Source organism: Felis catus, chromosome D4 (genome assembly GCF_018350175.1).
Source record: "Felis catus isolate Fca126 chromosome D4, F.catus_Fca126_mat1.0, whole genome shotgun sequence".
Taxonomy (NCBI): domain Eukaryota; kingdom Metazoa; phylum Chordata; class Mammalia; order Carnivora; family Felidae; genus Felis; species Felis catus.
In genome coordinates, this window is record NC_058380.1 from 32,702,074 (window position 1) to 32,722,769 (window position 20,696).

At 36.2% G+C, this 20,696-nt stretch overlaps 1 protein-coding gene across 23 annotated transcripts in view; it reads left to right on the forward strand.

Annotated features, from left to right (window-relative positions):
* KDM4C (lysine demethylase 4C) overlaps positions 1-20,696 on the forward strand; it is a 430,991-nt gene that overhangs the window by 257,890 nt on the left and 152,405 nt on the right. For 17 of the 23 annotated variants that reach the window (XM_045042970.1, XM_045042971.1, XM_045042967.1 and 14 more), the window contains 4 exons: positions 11,158-11,339; positions 13,219-13,432; positions 15,251-15,327; positions 16,731-16,779. In XM_045042970.1, coding sequence (XP_044898905.1) covers positions 11,158-11,339; positions 13,219-13,432; positions 15,251-15,327; positions 16,731-16,779 — 522 coding nt within the window. The remainder of the gene's footprint in view (positions 1-11,157; positions 11,340-13,218; positions 13,433-15,250; positions 15,328-16,730; positions 16,780-20,696) is intronic. The other 6 variants (XM_023242276.2, XM_045042979.1, XM_045042978.1 and 3 more) reach the window with 1 other exon arrangement.

The window sequence follows — 20,696 nt, forward strand, 5'->3', positions numbered from 1 at the left end:
AGTTACATACTAAAAAGACACATTTCTAGCCATGCCTTTGTGACTGGATTCGATCTTTGAAAAACACCATTGTTTATGGCCCCGAGGAAAGGGCCAGTACTACAAGTATGAATACTTCTGACAGCAAATGTGTGGGTCATATTTCCCAATCCAACCATTTCTTTCACTCCCCAGACACAACTGGGTGTCCTACAATTTAGTTTCTGATGCTAACAGCTCAGAGTTAGTGCAGCCCCCACAGGTTAAGGAGTCATTGCCACAAGATGTCCCTACTTCAGATATCAATTGCAAGTTATTACTTGTGACCAATGTACTATAAAGGCTGGGGCTTCCTACAGCTCCCTTCTCGGGTTTGATCATTTGCTGGAATGGTTCACAGAACTCAGGAAAGCACGTTATATTTACTGGTTTACAATTCAGGGACAGCCAAAAGGAAGGGATGTACAGGGCAGGGTTGGGGTGAGGAGAGTATGTGCAGAACTTTCATCCCTCTCCAGGTACATCACCCTCACAGTATCTTGATGTGTTCAATGCTGAAGCTTTCTGAACCCTGTTGTTTAAGGTTTGTTTGGTTTTTAAAGTTCCAGCATAATGTACAGTGTTATTTTCATTTCAGGGATACAATATAGTGATTAAGTAATTCTGTACATTTACTCACGGCTCATCATGATAAGTGTACTCTTAATCCCCTTCACCTATGTCACCCATCCTGCCACCCGTCTCACTTCTGGCAACTATAGTTTGTCCTGTATAGTTAAGAGTTTGTTCCTTGGTTTATCTTTATTTTTCTTTGTTTTTCTTAAATTTCATGTAAGAGTGGAATCATATGTATTTATCATTCTCTGATTGACTTATTTTGTATGTGTACACACACACACATACACACACACACACGCGCACACACACACACACACACACACACACACACACACACACACACACCAAAACTTCTTTATCCATTTGTCTATCCATGGACCTTTGGGCTCCTTCCCTAATTTGGCTATTGTAAATAATGCTGCAATAAACATAGGGGTGCATATATCTTTTTGAATTGGTGTTTTCATATTCTTTGGGCAAATACCAAGTAGTGGAATTACTGAATCATGTAGTAATTCTATTTTTAATGTTTTGAGAAATCTCTACACTGTTTTCCAGACTGTCTACACTAGTTTGCACCAGCAGTGCATGAGGGTTCCCCTTTCTCCATATCCTCACTAACACATGTTTCTTGTGTTTTTGATTTTAGCCTATCTGACAAGTGAGAGGTGATATCTCATTGTAGTTTTGATTTGCATTTTCCTGATAATAAGTGTAGATTTGATTTGCATTTTCCTGGTAATGAGTAATGTTGAGCATCGTTTCATGTGTCTGTTGGTCATCTGGATGTCTTCTTTGGAGAAATGTCTATTCATGTCTTCTGTCCATTTTTTTTAGTTAGATTATTTGTGTTTTGGGTGTTGAGTTTTATAAATTCTTTATATAGTTTAGACACTAATCCTTTATTGGATGTGTCATTTGCAAATATTTCTTGCATTCAGTAAATTGTCTTTTAGTCATGTTGATTGTTTCCTTTGCCGTGCAGAAGCTTTTTATTTTGATGTAGTTCCAATAGTTTATTTTTGCTTTTATTTCTCTTGCCTGGGGAGACCTATCTAGAAAAATGCTATGGCAATGTCAGAGAAATTACTGCCTGTGCTCTCTCCCAGGATTTTTGTGGCTTAAGGTCACATATTTAGGAACTTAGTCCATTTTGCATTTTAGAGCTTTTATGGAGGCTCATTTGTCCACACAATTGAATAAACCATCGTCTATTGGCAATTTAACTTAATCACCAGCCCCTGTCCCCTCCACTGAGGTCAGAGGTGCAGCTGAAGTGCCAATCCTCTAATCATGCCTTGGTCTTTCTGGTGGCCTGCTTCAATCCTGAAGCTATTTCAGGGCCCCCAACTACCAGTCAGTCATCGTATTAGCATACAAAAGATGCTTTTATCTATTCTAAGATTCCAGGAGTCTTAGAAGCTCTGTGTCAGGAACGAGACTAAGACCAAATATGTCACCCAATGGTGCTCTTCTCACCCATACCTCTCAGGAAATTCCAAGAGTTTTAGGAGCTCTCTGCCAGGAACTGGATCAAAGACCAAATATATTTCATTTTATATCACAGTATCACAGTGAGTATGATTTGAATAGCAAGCAGGGAGGATAATTTTGGAGATGCATTTAAGACACACTGATGAAGCATGAGGTGAGTTGTAAGCAGGATGCCTATGAGGGGCTGTTTAGTGTGATTTTATGTAAGAGGCAGAAGTGTGATTACCTGTTAGTATTCAGCTATCATATATATAAATAAAGTACTGTTAATTTACCTCTTAATTCTTCTTGAGCACTATTCATGGGTACTTTGTGCATATCTATTCCCATTACCTCTCTCCAAGAGCTCTTATTTCTGCCAGAAATATTTAGAATCAGAGACAAAGTTTGGTTTCTTAAGTATAAATCAGAAAAAAATTATTTTTTTAAATTTTTTAGTTTTTTTATTTTTATAAGATTTTATTTTTAAGTAATCTCTATACCCAACATGAGGGTTGAACTCACGACCCTAAAATCAAGAATCATATGCTACACTGAGCCAGGCAGGTGCCCCTAATTTTTAATTCTGAGAGTTTTAATTTTAATTCCAGTTAGTTAACATAAAGTGTTATGTTAGTTTCAGGTATACAATATAGTGATTCAACACTTCTGTACATTGCTGGGTGCTTGTCACAACAATTGCACTCCTTAATCCCTGTCACCTATTTCACCCATCCCTTCTGGGAACCATCAGTTTCTTCTGTATAGTTAAGAGTCTGTTTCTTGGTTTGCCTCTCCCTTTTTTTCCCCTTTGCTCCTTTGTTTTGTTTCTTAAATTCTGCAAATGAGTGAAATCATATGGCACTTGTCTTTCTCTGACTTATTTCACTTAGCATAAATTCTAGCTCCATCCCTGTCATTATAAATGGCAAGATTTCATCCTTTTTTATGGCTGAGTAGTATTTCATTTTATATATACTTTATATTTTATATACAAAATATAATTTTGTGTATATGTATGTGTGTGTGTAGACACACACATACATATACACAAAATTTTTTGAACTTCTTTACCCATTCATCAGTCGATGGACATTTGGATTCTTTTCACAATTTTTAAAAATTTCTTTAAATCCAAGTTAGTTAACATATAGCGTAATAATGGTTTCAAGAGTAGAATTTAGTGATTCATCACTTACATATAATACCCAGTGCTCGTACCAACAAGTGCCCTCCTTAATGCCCATCACCCATTTAGTCCATCCCCATACCCAACACCCCTCCAGCAACCCTCAGTTTGTTTTCTGTATTTAAGAGTCTCTTATGGTTTGCCTCCCTCTGTTTTTGTCTTATTTTTCCTTCCTGTCCCCTATGTTCAACTGTTTTGTTTCTTAAATTACACATACGAGTGCAATTATATATTTGTCTTTCTCTGACTTATTTTGCTTAACATAACACATTCAAATTCCATCCATGTTGTCGCAAATGGCAAGATTTCATTCTTTTTGATTGTCAAGTAATATTCCATTGTGTATATCCAGATAGATAGATAGATAGATAGATAGATAGATAGATAGATAGACAGACACATATATACTACGTCTTCTTTATCCATTCATCAGTCAATGGACATTTGGGGTCTTTTCGTAATTTGGCTATCATTGATAGTGCTGCTACAAACATTGGGATGCATGTGCCCCCTTTGAATCAGCATTTTTGTATCCTTTGGATAAATACCTAGAAGTGCAATTGTTGGGTCGTAGGGTAACTGTATTTTTAATTTTTTGAGGAATCTCCATATTGTTTTCTAGAGCAACTGCACCAGTTTGCATTTCCACTAACAGTGCAAAAATGTTCCCCTTTCTCCTCATCCTTGCCAACATCTTTTGTTTCCTGAGTTGTTAATTTTAGCCATTGTGACAGGTGTGAGGTGGTATCTCATTGTGGTTTAGATTTGTATTTCTCTAATGATGAGTGATGTTGAGTATCTTTTCATGTGTCTTTTAGCCATCTAGATGTCTTCTTTGGAAAAATATATTTCAAAAATAATAAAAATATAAAATATAAAAATAAAACAAAATATAAAATATTTAAAAATATAAATATATTTATATATTTATATAAATATATGTATTTATATAAGTATAAATATAATCATTATCATTGATAATGTTGCCATAAGCATCAGGGTACATGTGTCTTTTGAAATAAGTTATTTTTGTATCTTTTGAGTAAATACTTAGTAGTGCAATTCCTGGATCATAGGGTAGTTCTATTTTTAACTTTTTGAGGAACACTCACACCATTTTCCAGAGTGGCTGCACCAGTTTGGATTCCCACCAACAGTTCCTGAGGGTCCCTTTTTCTATACATCTTCACCAACACCCGATGTTTATGCTGCTTTTGATTTTAGCCATTGACAAGTGTGAGGTGATACCTCATTGTAGTTTTGATTTGCATTTCCTTGATGGTAAGTTATGATGAACATTTTTTCATGTGTCTGTTGGCCACCTGGATATCTTTGGAGAAATGTCTGTTCATGTCTTCTGCCAATTTTTTTTTTGGTTGGATTATTTACGTTTTGGGTGTTGGGTTTTATAAGTTCTTTATATATTTGGATACTAATCCTTTATCAGATATGTCATTTGCAAATATCTTTCCATACATTGGCTATTGCACAACTTACTGTTTTTTTAGTGACATGGCAATCAAAAATTTCAGGGCAGCTATTGAAGGTGCTGCTGGTATGGCAGTAACATTTTTAACAGGTTACTTCAGTATATTTATCCAAGATAGTGTGTATTTTCCCCATTTTTCCATCATAGTAGTGGTTGTTAGGGAGCTGACCATCCTTCATGGGAGGCCACCTAAGCCATTGCTTACATTTCCTTTCTCAGGACAAAGTTCCGGAGAACATGGTGTCTTGAGCTGTGTTACAACTTGCTTCTATGAATTCTGTATAAGCACTTATACAAATTTAAGGAACTGCTATATATTTAGGCTCATGGTTTTCTCAACTGTATTTCACTCACTACAGAGTTATGGGAACATTTTTGTAAAGTGCTGTTGGCATAGAATTTGTTTTCTACTATAGCTAACAAACCTTGTAGACCTTAATGAAGGAACTGAGAGGAAAGGATGCCTTCTTCTAGTATTAACTTGTTTTCTTTTTGTTTAAGCATCACACATTGATTGGGGAAAGTGATTTATAAAATTCTTGCCTGGCTGTCAGAACAGAGTCTACACCTGTTTTGTTTGGGCTGTATTGTTGAACAGTAACTCTGTGATACTAATATTTTCAGTGAATATATATATATATATATATATATATATATATATATCCATGTGTATGTTTGTGTTTCTCGACCTTTTTGCTCTCAGGACTCCTTATGCACTGAAATTTTTGAGATCTCAAAGAGGTTTCCTTTCATCTTGTCATGTCCTTTCCTTTTTGCCTTCCCTTCCCATGGGTTTATTCTATGTATATTTACTTGCTGGAAGGTAAAACAGGAAAAGTTTTAAATGTCTTTAACTGTATTTAACTGTATTAATTCATTTGAAAGTAGCAATAATACATTCACAAATAGTTACATTTGTTTTCATAAAAAAATAACAATATCCCCAAATCATAAAAAACAAAGAAGGGAATGGTATTGTTTCACATTATTTGCACAAGTGTTTAATATTAGGTTTAATAGAAATAATTGGATTCTTCTTATATCTGCTTCTGCATTCAGTGTGCTGCATTATGTTCTGGTTGAAGTATGTGAAGAAAGTCCAGCTTCACACAGATAGGAGATTGGATGGGGTACCATATTTCAGTAGCCTTTTCAGATAATTATGGATATTCTTCTTTGACACTACACCAAAGTTTGGCATATGTTAGTTTTTTTAAAGATTAGTTGCATTGTAGAATCTGAAATCACGTCAATGAACTCTTTGTACTCTGTTAAGCTACAGATTCATTGGTGTGTCTTGCACTTCGAGTGATTCTTTTACACATGCTTCATTTTGTAACAGCATCCATTGGTAAACAGTTACATAGGTCTCTTTATGTAATATTTAAAAATTACATTTGATATTATCTCCATCAATCTCATCACAAACAGCTTTAAGTATTGGGAAGCTATCAAGCTTACAGTAGTGGATACACATTTTCCAGAATTCTAATTTTGACTCATAAACTTGAATTTACCATTGTCAACAAATACTCTGAATAGTTTTTTTTTTTTATTAAAATGACAGTCTTTTTGTTCCCTTTCATGAAAATTCCTGCCAGACCCAAGTCTGAGTAACCATAGTTTGTCTGTTAATCATTCTTTTAAGTAAAAATGGTGTCCCATGAAAGAGACAGCTTATCCATCTTTCAATTCAATTAATTGCATATGTGCTTTTCCCCAAGACAACTATTGAACTTCATTGTGCAGCAGAAGTACTGTATGAATATATCCCATGTTTATCACAAATTTAATAAAATCGATGCCAGGGTGAGATAGACAAATAACGTCTTTGTGTTATTATGAAAGTAATTCTGACCATCCAGACCCTGTGAAATTGTCCTTTGTGTCTCTGGGAGTCCACAGACCTTACTTTGAGAACTGCTGTTAAACTATTAGCTCTTCTTTTGTTCTCGTTGGGAATACAGTAACTGCTGGTAATGTTTTCACAGATTTACCAAACTTTGATGCACTTACGCCAAGGGATTTTTCATTTGCCTCACTCGCTCCTGAATCTACAGCAAATTGTAGCATTCAGGATGAGACTCAGATCTGTGTACAATCTTCTGATTGTTGGTATGCTGTTATAAAAGAGGATATAATTTTTTGGGGCGCCTGGGTGGCTCAGTCGGTTAAGTGTCCGACTTCGGCTCAGGTCATGATCTCGCGGTTCGTGAGTTCGAGCCCCGTGTCAGGCTGTGTGCTGACAGCTCGGAGCCTGGAGCCTGCTTCAGATTCTGTGTCGCCCTCTCTCTCTGCCCCTCCCCTGCTCATGCTCTGTCTCTCTCTGTCTCAAAAGTAAAAATAAAAACATCAAAAAAATTTTAAAAAAGAGGATATAATTTTAGTAATAAAAACATTGGTAATTCATTAAATGCCTGCAGTGTCTATGTCTTTTTATGTTTGATAATTTCTACCCTTGCCCTTTTATTTTACAAGGATGTTGTGAGAATTAATTTGATATTTAACAACTGTATGAATCTATTTTTATCACATCACATGTTTTAAAATACATCATGTTGTGAGGTGATTATGTACTAATGAGTACAGTGACTCATTTAGGGGTTCATTAGTCAACTATAGTTGAAGAAAGAGAGGAAGAGAGGAAATTCCTAGGCATAGTTATGCCAAATGATCGAAACGTCTCAAAGCTGCAATAAAAAAAAACATTTTTCGTCATCTGTATATTGGAAGTAGAAGTATTTTTTTAAAAAGTAAGTAGATGAAGGTGTACTAAAATGGAACCAGGAAGTGTGGAGGTTCCTCAAAAAATTAAAAATAGACCTACCCTATGACCCAGCAATAGCACTGCTAGGAATTTACCCAAGGGGTACAGGAGTACTGATGCACAGGGGCACTTGTACCCCAATGTTTATAGCAGCACTCTCAACAATAGCCAAATTATGGAAAGAGCCTAAATGTCCATCAATTGATGAATGGATAAAGAAATTGTGGTTTATATATACAATGGGGTACTATGTGACAATGAGAAAGAATGAAATATGGCCCTTTGTAGCAACGTGGATGGAACTGGAGAGAGTGTTATGCTAAGTGAAATAAGCCATACAGAGAAAGACAGATACCATATGTGTTCACTCTTATGTGGATCCTGAGAAACTTAACAGGAACCCATGGGGGAGGGGAAGGAAGAAAAAAAGAGGTTAGAGTGGGAGAGAGCCAAAGCATAAAAGACTCTTAAAAACTGAGAACAAACTGAGGGTTGATGGGGGGTGGGAGGGAGGGGAGGGTGGGTGATGGGTATTGAGGAGGGCACCTTTTGGGATGAGCACTGGGTGTTGTATGGAAACCAATTTGACAATAAATTTCGTATATTTAAAAAAAAAATAAAATAGAATGGAACCAGGAACAGGAGTAGAGGCTAAAAGGGAGAGTTTTCATTTGAAGTAATGTGATGAAAGTTTTAGATATCCCAAAGGGATTCCCCACACCCAAAACCTTCTTGGTTCCCTAAGGGATTGAGATTTGCTTTAAATGAATGTCATTAATCTATGAAAAGCAATAGCCAGGTTAGTCTGTGGTTGACCAATGCCATGGGTCAAGAGTAAGCAAGAGTTCTTGGGAGATGGAGGAGAGGATGAAGAAATTTCAGGCGGACAGAATGTTTACCTTCAAAAATGTGCCAGTGATTTTGACGTTTAAAGCTAAAGTAAAATGTGAATAATCATCTGATTAAATGCACTATCTTTTCCCCCTCATAAAATATTGTAGCATTTAATTGATAAACAGATCAAATGAAAATAAAATGATTAGATGGATTTTACATAATAATGTATATATTAAGTATGTCACTTTAGACTTTACAAAGATCTCCAGCACTTTAGATTTTATTTTTTTTAAATGTTTATTCACTTTGACAGAGAGAGAATGCATGTGCATTCAATCAGGGGTGGGGCAGAGAGAGAGAGAGAGAGAGAGAGAGAGAGAGAGAGAATCCCAAGCAGGTTCCGCAATGTCAGCTCAAAGCCTAACATGGAGCTCAATCCCATGAACATGAACCCTGGGGTCATGACCTGAGCCAAAATCAAGAGTTGGATGCTTAACCAACTGAGCCACCCAAGCACCCCAGCACTTCAGATTTTAAAGAGAAGTTTTACACTTACTATTTCACTTTAAAATTAAAAAGAAAAAAAAAAAAAGCTCTTAAGTAGGTGAGAAAGGAATTCTCACTATGTGAGAATCTATTTACCCAAAGCCGTAAGCCTTTTGATCAAAGACTTTGAATTAAAAAAAAATTTTTTATGTTTTATTTATTATTTTTGAAAGAGAAACAGCATGAATGGGGAAGGAGCAGAGAGAGAGGGAGATACAGAATCCGAAGCAGGCTTCAGGTTCTGAGCTATCAGCACAGGGCCAGACACGGGGCTTGAACCCACGAGCTGTAAGATCATGACCTGAGCTGAAGTCGGTCACTTAACCGACTGAGCCCCAAAGGGCTGAATTTAAAACTAGGTCTCTGGAGTAACAGTTCCCTGTACTTGGTGCTGCACAGTGTTGCTGCCTTGCCACTTTTAAGTGATGGGATTACATAGTTATGTTCACTGTGTATTCTGGCCTGGAGATTATCCAAACAGAAGATAAATACTCTTTGGGCCAGAGTACAACATCACCTTTGGGGAAGGACATCTGTAGAGCAAGATTCTCTACCAGGTCACTGTTGAGAAAGTTTGGGAAGTGTTCAATTTGAGTCAGGCTGTCCTAGGTCAAGTCTTGCTCTGGGTCTTGCCCACACTCTCTGGCTCCATTGTTAGGAATTGTCCTTTTCCTCTACTTCTTTCTCTTTGTTAGGCTTTTAGGAGGTAATAGTATTTCCTCCATCCCTAAAGATAGTTTGAGAACTCTGCACATTTACTTATGACCAACCAAAGGGATAAGGGCATCATCTATCTTGTATGTTTCAACCTTTTATAATAAAGTAAGTGATATGGTAAACTTATAGTGTGTCAGGAAGAGGCAATAGCTATTCAAACCCAAAGGATTTCTTTTAGTTTATATCCCAGTTTTAGTGTGTATTTGGGAGATATTAGCCTGTAAGTTAAGGACCTAATGGTATTTCAAATTCTTGGTTGACTTTTCACTCCCATCTTTCATTTGTCAAATCTAAGTGTTCACAGAAAGTCTTCTATTCTGTATTATAGGGAGACTGAGGTGGAAGTGATTTCTGTTTAGCATCAGATTACTTCACTGCAAACATTCTTACCTTTTGTTTTGCTTTCAAACACTGCCTAGCTGAATACTAAGCATTTTCTGTAGATGATGATGATGATACCATTACCACCATGGAAGCAGGAGCATTCCCTTTCACTTCAGTTGGCATTTGATGTCTTTTGAGTTATTTTCAGCCTCATTTAGCCCATCTTATTTTTCCATCTCAGCAAATCTATTTTGACTTTTTTTTAGAACAGGTAAGTCAACAAGGCAAGGGCTGGAGTGCACTGATTCACAGGAGCACCTGTGCTTGGGACTTGAGGACAGTGCTCCACAGTTTTGATTTGTAAGACTGTGACAGCTACTGGTGAGGAGTTTTAGAATGTGTCACAGCTGTAGATGTTAAGTACTAGATGTGCTGTGATGGCTGCCACCTGCCCTGGTATACTGTCCCCTGCTATAGACATGAGGAATTTTTTTCTCTTAACCTGTTAGGTCTTTCTGTATTTTTCTGGCCTTCTATAAAATTTGGTAAAATGGTATTTTTATGGAGTAGATCTCTGCCTCTTTCACATTAACAGATATATGTGCTTAAGAGACTTAACCCTCGGGGGGCATTATATTGAATAAATAAGATTTGAAAAGGAATTGTCCTTCATATTCATGTAATGGCAGTGTATTGCTTGGCATCTGATAGGTGCTCTATAAATATTGTTATGAATTCTTGAACCCAAAAATTAAATGACATTCAATTAATAAATTTTTGTTTAGCCACATACAATGTTAGGTGAAGAAATGAAAAATATTGGCAAGGCAGTTACTGGGCTAGCAAATTCCTCTGCTAGTTGGAAGGTAATCTCACAGATAAAAGCTACTTTACCATGTGAGTTGTTAATGGTAGCAGTGGAAACACAGAAGTGAAATTGAAGGAGGGGACAGTTTAGTCATTCCTGGCAAGAATGGGGAGGGTGTCAAAAGGAGACTCATTGTCTGGCCATTAGATCTGATCTAGCGCTTGAAGATGAGGAGGATGAAAAGAACATTCCTTTTGTTCTGCTTCTGTCAGTATGTATTTGAAAGATAAAATAGATTTCCTGTCTGACATTAATATCATAGGTATTTTGGAATGTTTGCTTCTTTTATAACCAGGGTGAATTTTCCCTGGGTCCCATGCTCACAGTGTTTTCATGCCTTGATTTGTAAGAATTGCCCGAGGTTCCATCGATTGAGGAGGAAGTGGAAGAAACAGAGTCTTGGGCGAAGCCTTTGGTCCACCTTTGGCAGACGAAGTCCCCAAACTTTGTGGCTGAACAGGAGTATAACGCAGCCATGGCCAGAATGGAGCCACACTGTGCCATCTGTGCTCTTCTTATGCCATACTACAAGGTAATAAGGGTTGAGGGGTCGCTGTCAAGGTGTTCTTTCACTGCTGCACTTTGTGTATGACCATAAAAACACAGATGAATCATTGTAAGGTAAGTATGCACATGAAAAGGAAGGCATTGATATGTATGTACCCACATGGCCATTTACAGAATAGCAAACAATTTCTGAGTGCTATCGAAAGACATTTTTCTGATAGTGCTTTATTGTTTTAATTAAATGATTGGTTTATTTGTCAGTCTTGGTTTATTTCAGTCAAGGGGAAGTTCCAACCTTTCTTTCTACCCTTTTCATCAAGAAACACAGAACTTAAAGCGTAACCATAGTAGAAGCATTGCAAAGAGAGAACTTAGCCCTACTTTCTGTTTTGTGTTTGAATATATCATTCTCAATAACATGTCACCTCTGGGCCCACATTTAAAGTGTCTCTCTTCTCCTGTGGAACACACATATGATACAGCAGGACTCAATACAAACCGAATTGTTCAGTTCACCCTCACAGCCAGCTATGCACGGTGCTGTTTTCAATGTTATTTCACATATGTAGTACTGATGGCATTTTAGTTTGCTGTGGGCCACATTCTTTAACACTGTCTTGGACAAAGTGATCTTTAGGAATCTAGTAAGGGTGGAACTTCTTGACCTATTTTAAGATATACTATACTATTAAGTGTATCGATGTGAGCATTCTGTTCTGAGTTATATTCTTAATAATTGAATCAGAAGTATTTTGTTTAAGATTGCATCTCTCTTAGAGTCCATGTAAATACTTTCTGTTCAACCATTTCAAGGCATGAAAATGTGTGATATACCACATTTTCAGACCTTTGTAAATGGAGGAAGTAGTTTTCTCACTTATCTTTGATGTGGCCCTTGTGAGTGACACACATTGTTTTTATTTTCTGTTTAGTCATTGAATGTGTTTTCTTGGAAAAACTTAACTGTATTGACTTATAATCTGCCTGTGTATTTTCCCAATAATTAAAAAAATTCTCACTCAAATTATAGGATATAGGGAAATTTATTAATTTAAGAACTCGAGATTAAAGGATAGTTCATTAAGTAGAATTTCAATTAAGAATTAAATGCTTTTCATATATTTTGGTGAGAGATGACAGTTTTGTTTTGCACATATTTTCTTATTTAGTGACATTTGCCAGATCTTTCTGTCTTGATGTTTTAAAACTTGGTGGTGGGGCGCCTGGGTAGCGCAGTCGGTTAAGTGTCCGACTTCAGCCAGGTCACGATCTCGCGGTCCGTGAGTTCGAGCCCCGCGTCGGGCTCTGGGCTGATGGCTCGGAGCCTGGAGCCTGTTTCCGATTCTGTGTCTCCCTCTCTCTCTCTGCCCCTCCCCTGTTCATGCTCTGTCTCTCTCTGTCCCAAAAATAAATAAATGTTGAAAAAAAAATTAAAAAAAAAAAACTTGGTGGTGGGGTGAAAACCTTCAAAAATTCTCTAAAAACTGTTGCACAGATTAAAACTGAGGTCTTTGAATACACTCTTTCAAGTGTGAGCAGGTAAAATTCTTCAGTAAATTAAACCAGGTCTGTTAAACTAGTGGGAATAAAGAAGTGAATAAAAATTCATCAGAAAAATTGATGCTTTCCATGAACTACTTATGTAAGAATATAGTTTTAGCAGGTTATCACTTTTTGTACAAGCAGATGTACAGAATGTCCTCCTGTTTCTACAGCTTTAGCTTCTGGATGGGAGCCTGAAGAGGAACATTGATAAAAAGCTAATAGTTATATCAAGGAAAGCAACAGGAAGAACAGAAGCTGGAAGTTAGTGCATGGAACCTGTTAGTGGATTTGAGTGACCAGAACAAATGATGAACTTTTTTGCATGCTAATCACTCATGTGAGAATATTATGTTTTTCAGCCAGATAGCAGCAATGAAGAAAATGATTCTAGATGGGAGACAAAATTAGACGAAGTTGTTACTCCGGGAGGAAAGACTAAGCCCCTCATTCCAGAGATGTGTTTTATTTATAGTGAAGAAAATATAGAATATTCTCCGCCTAATGCCTTTCTGGAAGAGGATGGAACAAGTCTTCTGATTTCCTGTGCAAAGTGCTGCGTACGGGTTCATGCAAGTAAATGAATCTCTCATTCATCAGTTGTTAGCTTTCAGTGCTTCACATAGTCTTTTTTTCTTACCCGTTTGTCCCCTGCCAAATGTATTACATTGAACTTTGGCATTTTTAATGGTTAGATCATTCTTTCTCACATTGCTTCTGATGAAAGTATGAGTAAGTATAATAATCCCTTTTTCTACAGTTTTGTGCAGTGTCAGTGAAGAGCAGTTTTGTTTGTTTGTTGTCCAGATAATGGGGTCATTGTGGGGCTCCTTTCATATACTTGACTTACTTATTTTAAGATATAGTTTGTAAAAACTTGACTTTAAGCTCACATGTTGATTCATGATTATTTTTCTTTGTGACTTGTTAAAAAGAAAACAATATTTCTTTGGTGGTTTGGGGAATTATTGTTAAATTTAATAATCATAGAGCTTAATTTTTATTCTTTGTAAGAGTAAGAGATCTCTCTTGCCTTCCAGGGGAGAACAGTCATTACAATTATTTCCCCCCGGACTGAGATGGTAGGGCTCCATACCTGTCTCAGTTTGGTATTTTCACATCATGGATAAATGGCAGATAGATTTTTTTTTATTATTAGCCTGCCTTGTAAATCCTCTGAAATGTGAAAATATTCTAAATCTATTTTAAAGCATTTTAATATTCCAGATCTCACGAAATTATATGTCATATTAACATACTTTTGTAGGGCTTATCTCTGTCAGTGTAGCACACAGACAAGGTAGGCATACCTTCTGTATTTACCCGTGAGAAACACCAGTCTTCCATTGACTAAGTTGAAATGGTTTCCCTATCATTTATTGATTAATTGCATATTGTCAGCTTCCCCAAGAGATTTGAACATAATGTACTTAAAATAAAGCAATTCTTGTACTTGTGTTAGTTTGTAACACACCCATATATATACACACACACGTTCACCCTGTATTATTATAGAATATAACAGCCAATTCATCATTTCACAAAAAACTAGGATTTAGTTTTTATTCCTAAATGTACTAGTTATAGAATTTAGCCATAGTATTTCATAAACATGTGTCTGAACTAAACATTTTATAGCCTTGGTTAACTATGATAGGCTTTTCTTTGGTAATCACATTTCTGTTATTTTCTCTTTTATTTAAATGTTATAGAAATTTGATATTAAAAATTACTTCTTTAAATCTTTTAAAACCCTTTGAAAGAAAGTCGGAATAACACATGTTTGTTGGTACTGTATAATTGCTGCTTATATTTGCATCATCAGCTATCTCCTTACACAGTTATTTTGAGTCAGACATGTAACTGAATAGACAAGTAGAATTGAAGATACCCCTTCATCACTAACCGTGAATTGTGCATCCTCTGTCCCTATCACTGAAATTAAAACTAATTAAACATTTTTGAAATGTAATTTTAAATTACATTAATTTGCAAAATATGTCAGAGTTTATTTATTGTGTTATTTTAAAACTTCTTCAGATTTTGCTTCATGAATTGCAGCTTATTTTGAAATATGTTTTGTATGAGTAAAGGACTGGACCCAACAATTTAGAAATTTACTTATTGCATCAGTATCCTTTGATAACTATTATGAGCATTTAGTAATAATTACGACCCATACTCTCATGTTTCCTGGTGCTGATCCTGTTAGTTATGAGGCATGAGAACCAAAAATATCTTTGAGACAGCCTGGTTTATGTTTTGTTCTAAGCAGTGAGAATCAAGAACGGTATCATGGCAAGTAATTCCGATTTTATGTATTCAGTGCTAAGATGTATAATATTGCCAAAATATGAAAGACCTAATTCATGGATCCATTCTATTATATTATAGGTTGCTATGGTATCCCTTCTCACGAGATCTGTGATGGATGGCTGTGTGCCCGGTGCAAAAGAAATGCATGGACAGCAGTAAGTGGCCTATTTTAATATATTCTAACCCCTCTTCTCACTCTGCCCACTGTGGACACGTTTAAATCTAGCAATAAGGTAAGGCTGTGCACATGCTTTTGTGTGCACTTCTACACTTACCCATCTTTCCAGTCTTTTCTTTTCAAATCATCCTTTCTGGTGGCTCTGTTCATCATTGAAATATTAAATAAATTTCTAGGTGTCACTTCTCTACTCAGGAGCCTACAGAGGTTGCCAGTTCATCAAAACAAGTCTAAAATATTACTTCATTTTCTGGCGCAGCTCTATTTTGCAATTATTGAAAATGTATTCTAAGTAACAGTCAAGGTGAGGATTCTTGCTGACCCCTAATGAAACCATGCTCATATGTAACTTTTCCACTAGCATGAGGTCTTTCCCCCCGTTATTCATTCATGCATTCATACTTCAACAAACTTTGGAGTCTGTCCTGTGCTAAGCATTACCATGAACTTGAGGCAGAATCTTTCAAAAATAAGATACCCCACTTGGGAGACATAGATTCCTTCTCATTTTAAATTGTTTTTCCTGATGAACCTGTTGAAACTTTAGCTTACATCCAGGCATTGAGTTCTGCTCACCTGTTTTTTCACTTAATCTACCCTGTCACCTGTTTTTTCACTTAATTATGTGATACCTTGATATTTCTTAAAAAATCTCTTTCAAGAACTATCAGGCATTTTTGAAAGTTAGGACCTGTTACATCTCAACATTGTACCCTCACTCTTGATCTCAGAGCAGATGATATTTCAATTGTAATAGTAGCATTTGCTTTATTTCTCAGTGATCTCCAGTGACAATGAATTAAATTTCTTTGCAACTAGAGTTAAAAACCTGATGGACAATATAAGGAAAATGCCTTACATGATGAAAATTTATGTCATGATATGTATGTTTAGCTCTCAGGGTTGAAAGAGACATATTGGTGACTATAAGTTAACATGTCTGAGAATGTCTTTCTGAGTGATTTTATTGCTGGCATTCCTTTAGATAGTGAGGGGAAAATGGGGGAAAGTATGGACATTCTTTATAGCCCAAATAATCTTATCTATTTGGTGTTAGAGGTACTATCTTCTATTTAAGAAGTCTTTTATTAGTGGGCCCAGAAAACATTTTAATATTTCCTTTGATGCGATCATTATGTTAACAAAAACTATGTAAGTGTAGAGTATCTTAAAATTGGCCAGAAAGTCCTGCTGTTATAAGTGTATTCAATTCTTGTTTACCACGCATGTGCTGTGTTTATTGTATGAGCCAACATAAAGCTTTGTAGCATCAGTCTGGCCAGTGATGTCCTCTCATTTACCCTGAAGTATAGGTTTAGAGATTAGAGATATTCTAACCCAGTTCACCAAGGTGTGAACAATTCTCTGTTTCATCCACAGTTACTGCTTGACTCCTGGGCTTACACACTGAGCAGTTCTGTTACCCAAGGTACTATTGTCTTTGCATGGCAGAGCCAGGGCCAGGCCTAAGCCACCCACCCTGATTTTAAGGCTGCTTCTGATAGTTTGTGCTGTTTTCCTTTAGCATGTCTTAAGAAGGAAATACTACATCAATAACTCTTTAGAACTGATTTAAAGCTTCTATTTATGTTAACCTCTCACAACCTTGGAAAATATGTCTTTTGTGTTTTAATTTTGATACCATGTAAATCTCTTTCAAATTGCAATAGAAATTGAAACTTCTTATTTTAAACAAAGTTTAGTTTTCATTCTTTTTTGAGAGAGAGTGCACGCAAGAGAGCACTCCTGCAAGCATGCACAGGGGACAGGCAGAGGGAGGGGGAGAGAGAGAATCTTGACCAGGCTCCATGTTCAGTGTGAAGCCTGACTTGGGCCTCAGTCTCACAATCATAAGATCATGGACCTGAGCTGAAATCAAGAGTTAGACTCTTGACTGAGTCACCTCGGTGGCCCAGATGGAAATTCTTGAATACAATTTTACAATGATATTTTTAGACCCACATAATATTTCTAAGTGGAAATGACCCAAATTCACAGTGAGCCAGTTGTTTTTTCAACTTACCTGTTTGAGTGAATTTTGTCTAGGAAGCTCTATTCCTACTTTTTTCTCCTTAGAAATCAGTGAATTGCAGTTTAAGCATTGCAGAGAAGTAACTGGTAATATCAATATTTTGGCTTTAACTCCCTTATTTAGTATAGCTGTGTTACAGTTAATTTTTAGCAGACACGTTAAGTATGATTCTTTGGGTTTTGTGGCTGGAATGATTGCATTTTATTTATTTAGTTTATTTACGTATTTGAGATGGATGAAGACAGCATGAGTGGGGAGGGAGTGGAGAGAGGGAGAGAGAGAGGGCGAGAGAGAGAGAATCCTAGGCAGGCTCTGTGCTGCCAGCACAAAGTCTGATGTGGGGCTTGAACTCACGAACCCGTGAGATCATGACCTGAGCTGAAACCAAGAGTCAGACGCTTTAAGCTTTAACCGAGTGAGCCACCCAGGTGCCCCTGGAATGATTGCATTTTAAAAGTAGCCTTAGACCTGACTTCTTCAGGAATCAATCTCACATTGTCAGTTTTAGGTTCCAGAGGAGACTTACAGCTCCTTTTAATGGAGGCTCCAAAGGAGCTGATGGAGATCTAACAGTGCAGGGGTGGGTCAGATGATATTTCATTGCTGGTTTGTACATCACTAACTCTCATTCCTAACTATTTTGTAGGATTTTCTTTTTAAATATACTTTGTGAATGTACGACTTATTCATCATGGATACAAAATATTTCAATAGCATATTTTGCTTGGGATTTATATTTATGCAACAAATGTGATTTTTCCAGCTAATTCTGTTCCCTTTTATGATGAGTATTTTACACATCTGGAGGCTAGAAAGAACGTAGCCTGAAATACCTTATATTTATCTTTATAAGGTATATGTGAAAGTTGACTGTGGTTCTGTTTTTTAAAGATTCATTTTCAAGAGTTCCCATATGACGGGTGAATGAATAAAGAAAATGTGGGGGGTGTATATATATAGATACACACTGAAATTTCACATTCAGCCATATAAAAGAAGGAAATCCTGCCATTTGCAACAACATAAATGGACCTTGAGAGCATTATGCTAAGTGCAATAAGTCAGAGAAAGACAAATGCTCTCATTTATATGCGGAATCTTAAAAAAGCACACTGAACTCATAGAAATAGAAAGTAGACCGGTGATTGCCAAGGGTGGGGGGTACTGGGGGCAATAGATAAAGGTGGTTAAAGGGAACAGACTTCCAGTTTATTCTGGGAATATAATATACAGTATAGTATTTATAGTTAGAAATACTGTAATGTATAGTACTACACTTGAATATTGCTAAGATCTTTAAAGTTCTTGCCACAAAACAATCAATCAATCAATCAATCAATAAAACTATGTGAGGTGATGATGTGTTACCAAACCTTATTTTGGTGATCATTTCTCAATATGTAAATAAATCATCATGTTATACATTTTAAACTTACAATGTTATATGTCAATTACATTTCAATAAAGCTAGGTGGAAAAGGAGACTATAACCATAACTGTATCATAGAGTTAAGCATTAGTAATTTAAATTTTGGAAGTAAAGGCATTGTAGGGATTATTTCATCTGTTCTGAATTAATTCACTTATTCATGAGGAAATTCTCTTAGCATTACAAGGTTTTGTCACTGTCCACTTGGGCGAGGTAACTGAGGACTTATGCAAGGCTGGGATCAGTGCTCACAGACCAGCCGTCTTTTTATTTACCAATTCTAAAGAGGAGCATTGATCTGGCCCCATCTGTTCTGTTAGATTTTAAGTAACCAGAATCCAGAACTTTGTCTCATTTACCTCTGTAGCACCCCTCACACCTGGTGCAGTGTTGGATCATTTCTGAACAGGTGAAGCATAAAGTAGGAAGGTTGTGATTGCAGCGATAGGGACCAGACATTTATTTGTGGCCTTTAGTGCTCTCACTGTTTCCAGAGTTTTGCTTCAGTACTCTCTGTGTTTCATTTTGCTACCTTTTCTTTATCCGTTTATGTCAATTAAAACAAGAAAGAAGAAGCTGTATTGCAGCTTCAACTGAATGTATTGGTGGAAGAGATTAGTTACAAATTTTAGATTGCACCCTAACTTGGATTCTAGGATCCTGGCTCTATATCCAAATTCAAATGAAATGAAATTAGATAAAGAACCACCCCTCCACCCCAGCCCCGCAAATACCTGTCTATCCTCAGATTCAGGTTGTACGTCCAATTGTTCTAATAAATAACATTGCTTTGTACCTATTTTTCTATTTCAGTACTGCTCAGGTAAATAGATACAACTATCTGAAAGCTACCTTTGAGTTTATGGCTTAAAACTCAACTGTATTAGATTATTTTATTTTCAGTTCTGTTTTCAGCCTTTTTGTGACTATTTATAAAACTCATTTTGGAACAATTTTTACTCTTTTATAGTATCACTTGAGAGTACATGCCGAACATTATCAAGGTCTGTAGACTGTCAATACTCCAATTCTATCATGTATTTCTTATTACTTGAATTCTTAATGTGAATCTAATCACTTTTGATTTAAAATGCTATAGTTTGTCTCCAATCTGTTTATTGATTTCCACTGAATAATGACTACAAGTTACTACTAATTAAAAATGCTAGTATTCTCACTATAAAAATACAGAATTTGTATTGTTTTCATTCAGGTTTTTCCCCAACCATTTTATTTTTATCCTTATACTGAAAAAAATGTTTTGAGTCTGGGTATTTCTGTGAAATACCTGAATATTCCTTTAGGGCTACACTTCTGATTTATGAAGAAAGATGTTAGTTATTTGTCTGGAATAATAACCTAACTACTATTATTCTAAAATAACCCATGTGCTTAATATTATATAGAGTAAGAATAGGATGTTCTATATTATATTTTGAAGAGTTTATAAGATAGAATTTTAAAGAATAAATATAAGCATGTTAAAGAGGTTAAAAAGGAATATGGATAAGATTTTCTTTTTTTTAATTTAAGGATAATGTAGCTGTCTGGTGGTTCTTTCTTTCTGGGAAATTTAGGCATTTCTTCAGGGACCTTTCCGGGGGCAGGGGCTATGAAGTTTTGTTTTAGTGCCATAAATGGTGAAAAGTGCATGTGAAGATTGGTAACTTATCATGGAGAGTCACATCGTACTCAGATTTATGACTCTGACAGATCATGAGTTGCCAGCCTTCTGTGCTTGGCAGCATTATACCTGTACTGTAGTTTTCCATCTTAAGTGTGAAAAATTTTAAATAAAGTATATATCATTTATGCTGTGTCTTATTAGGGAGCTTTTTTATGATCTTATATAATTCTTGGTGGGCAGGGTTGACTCAGTAGCTCA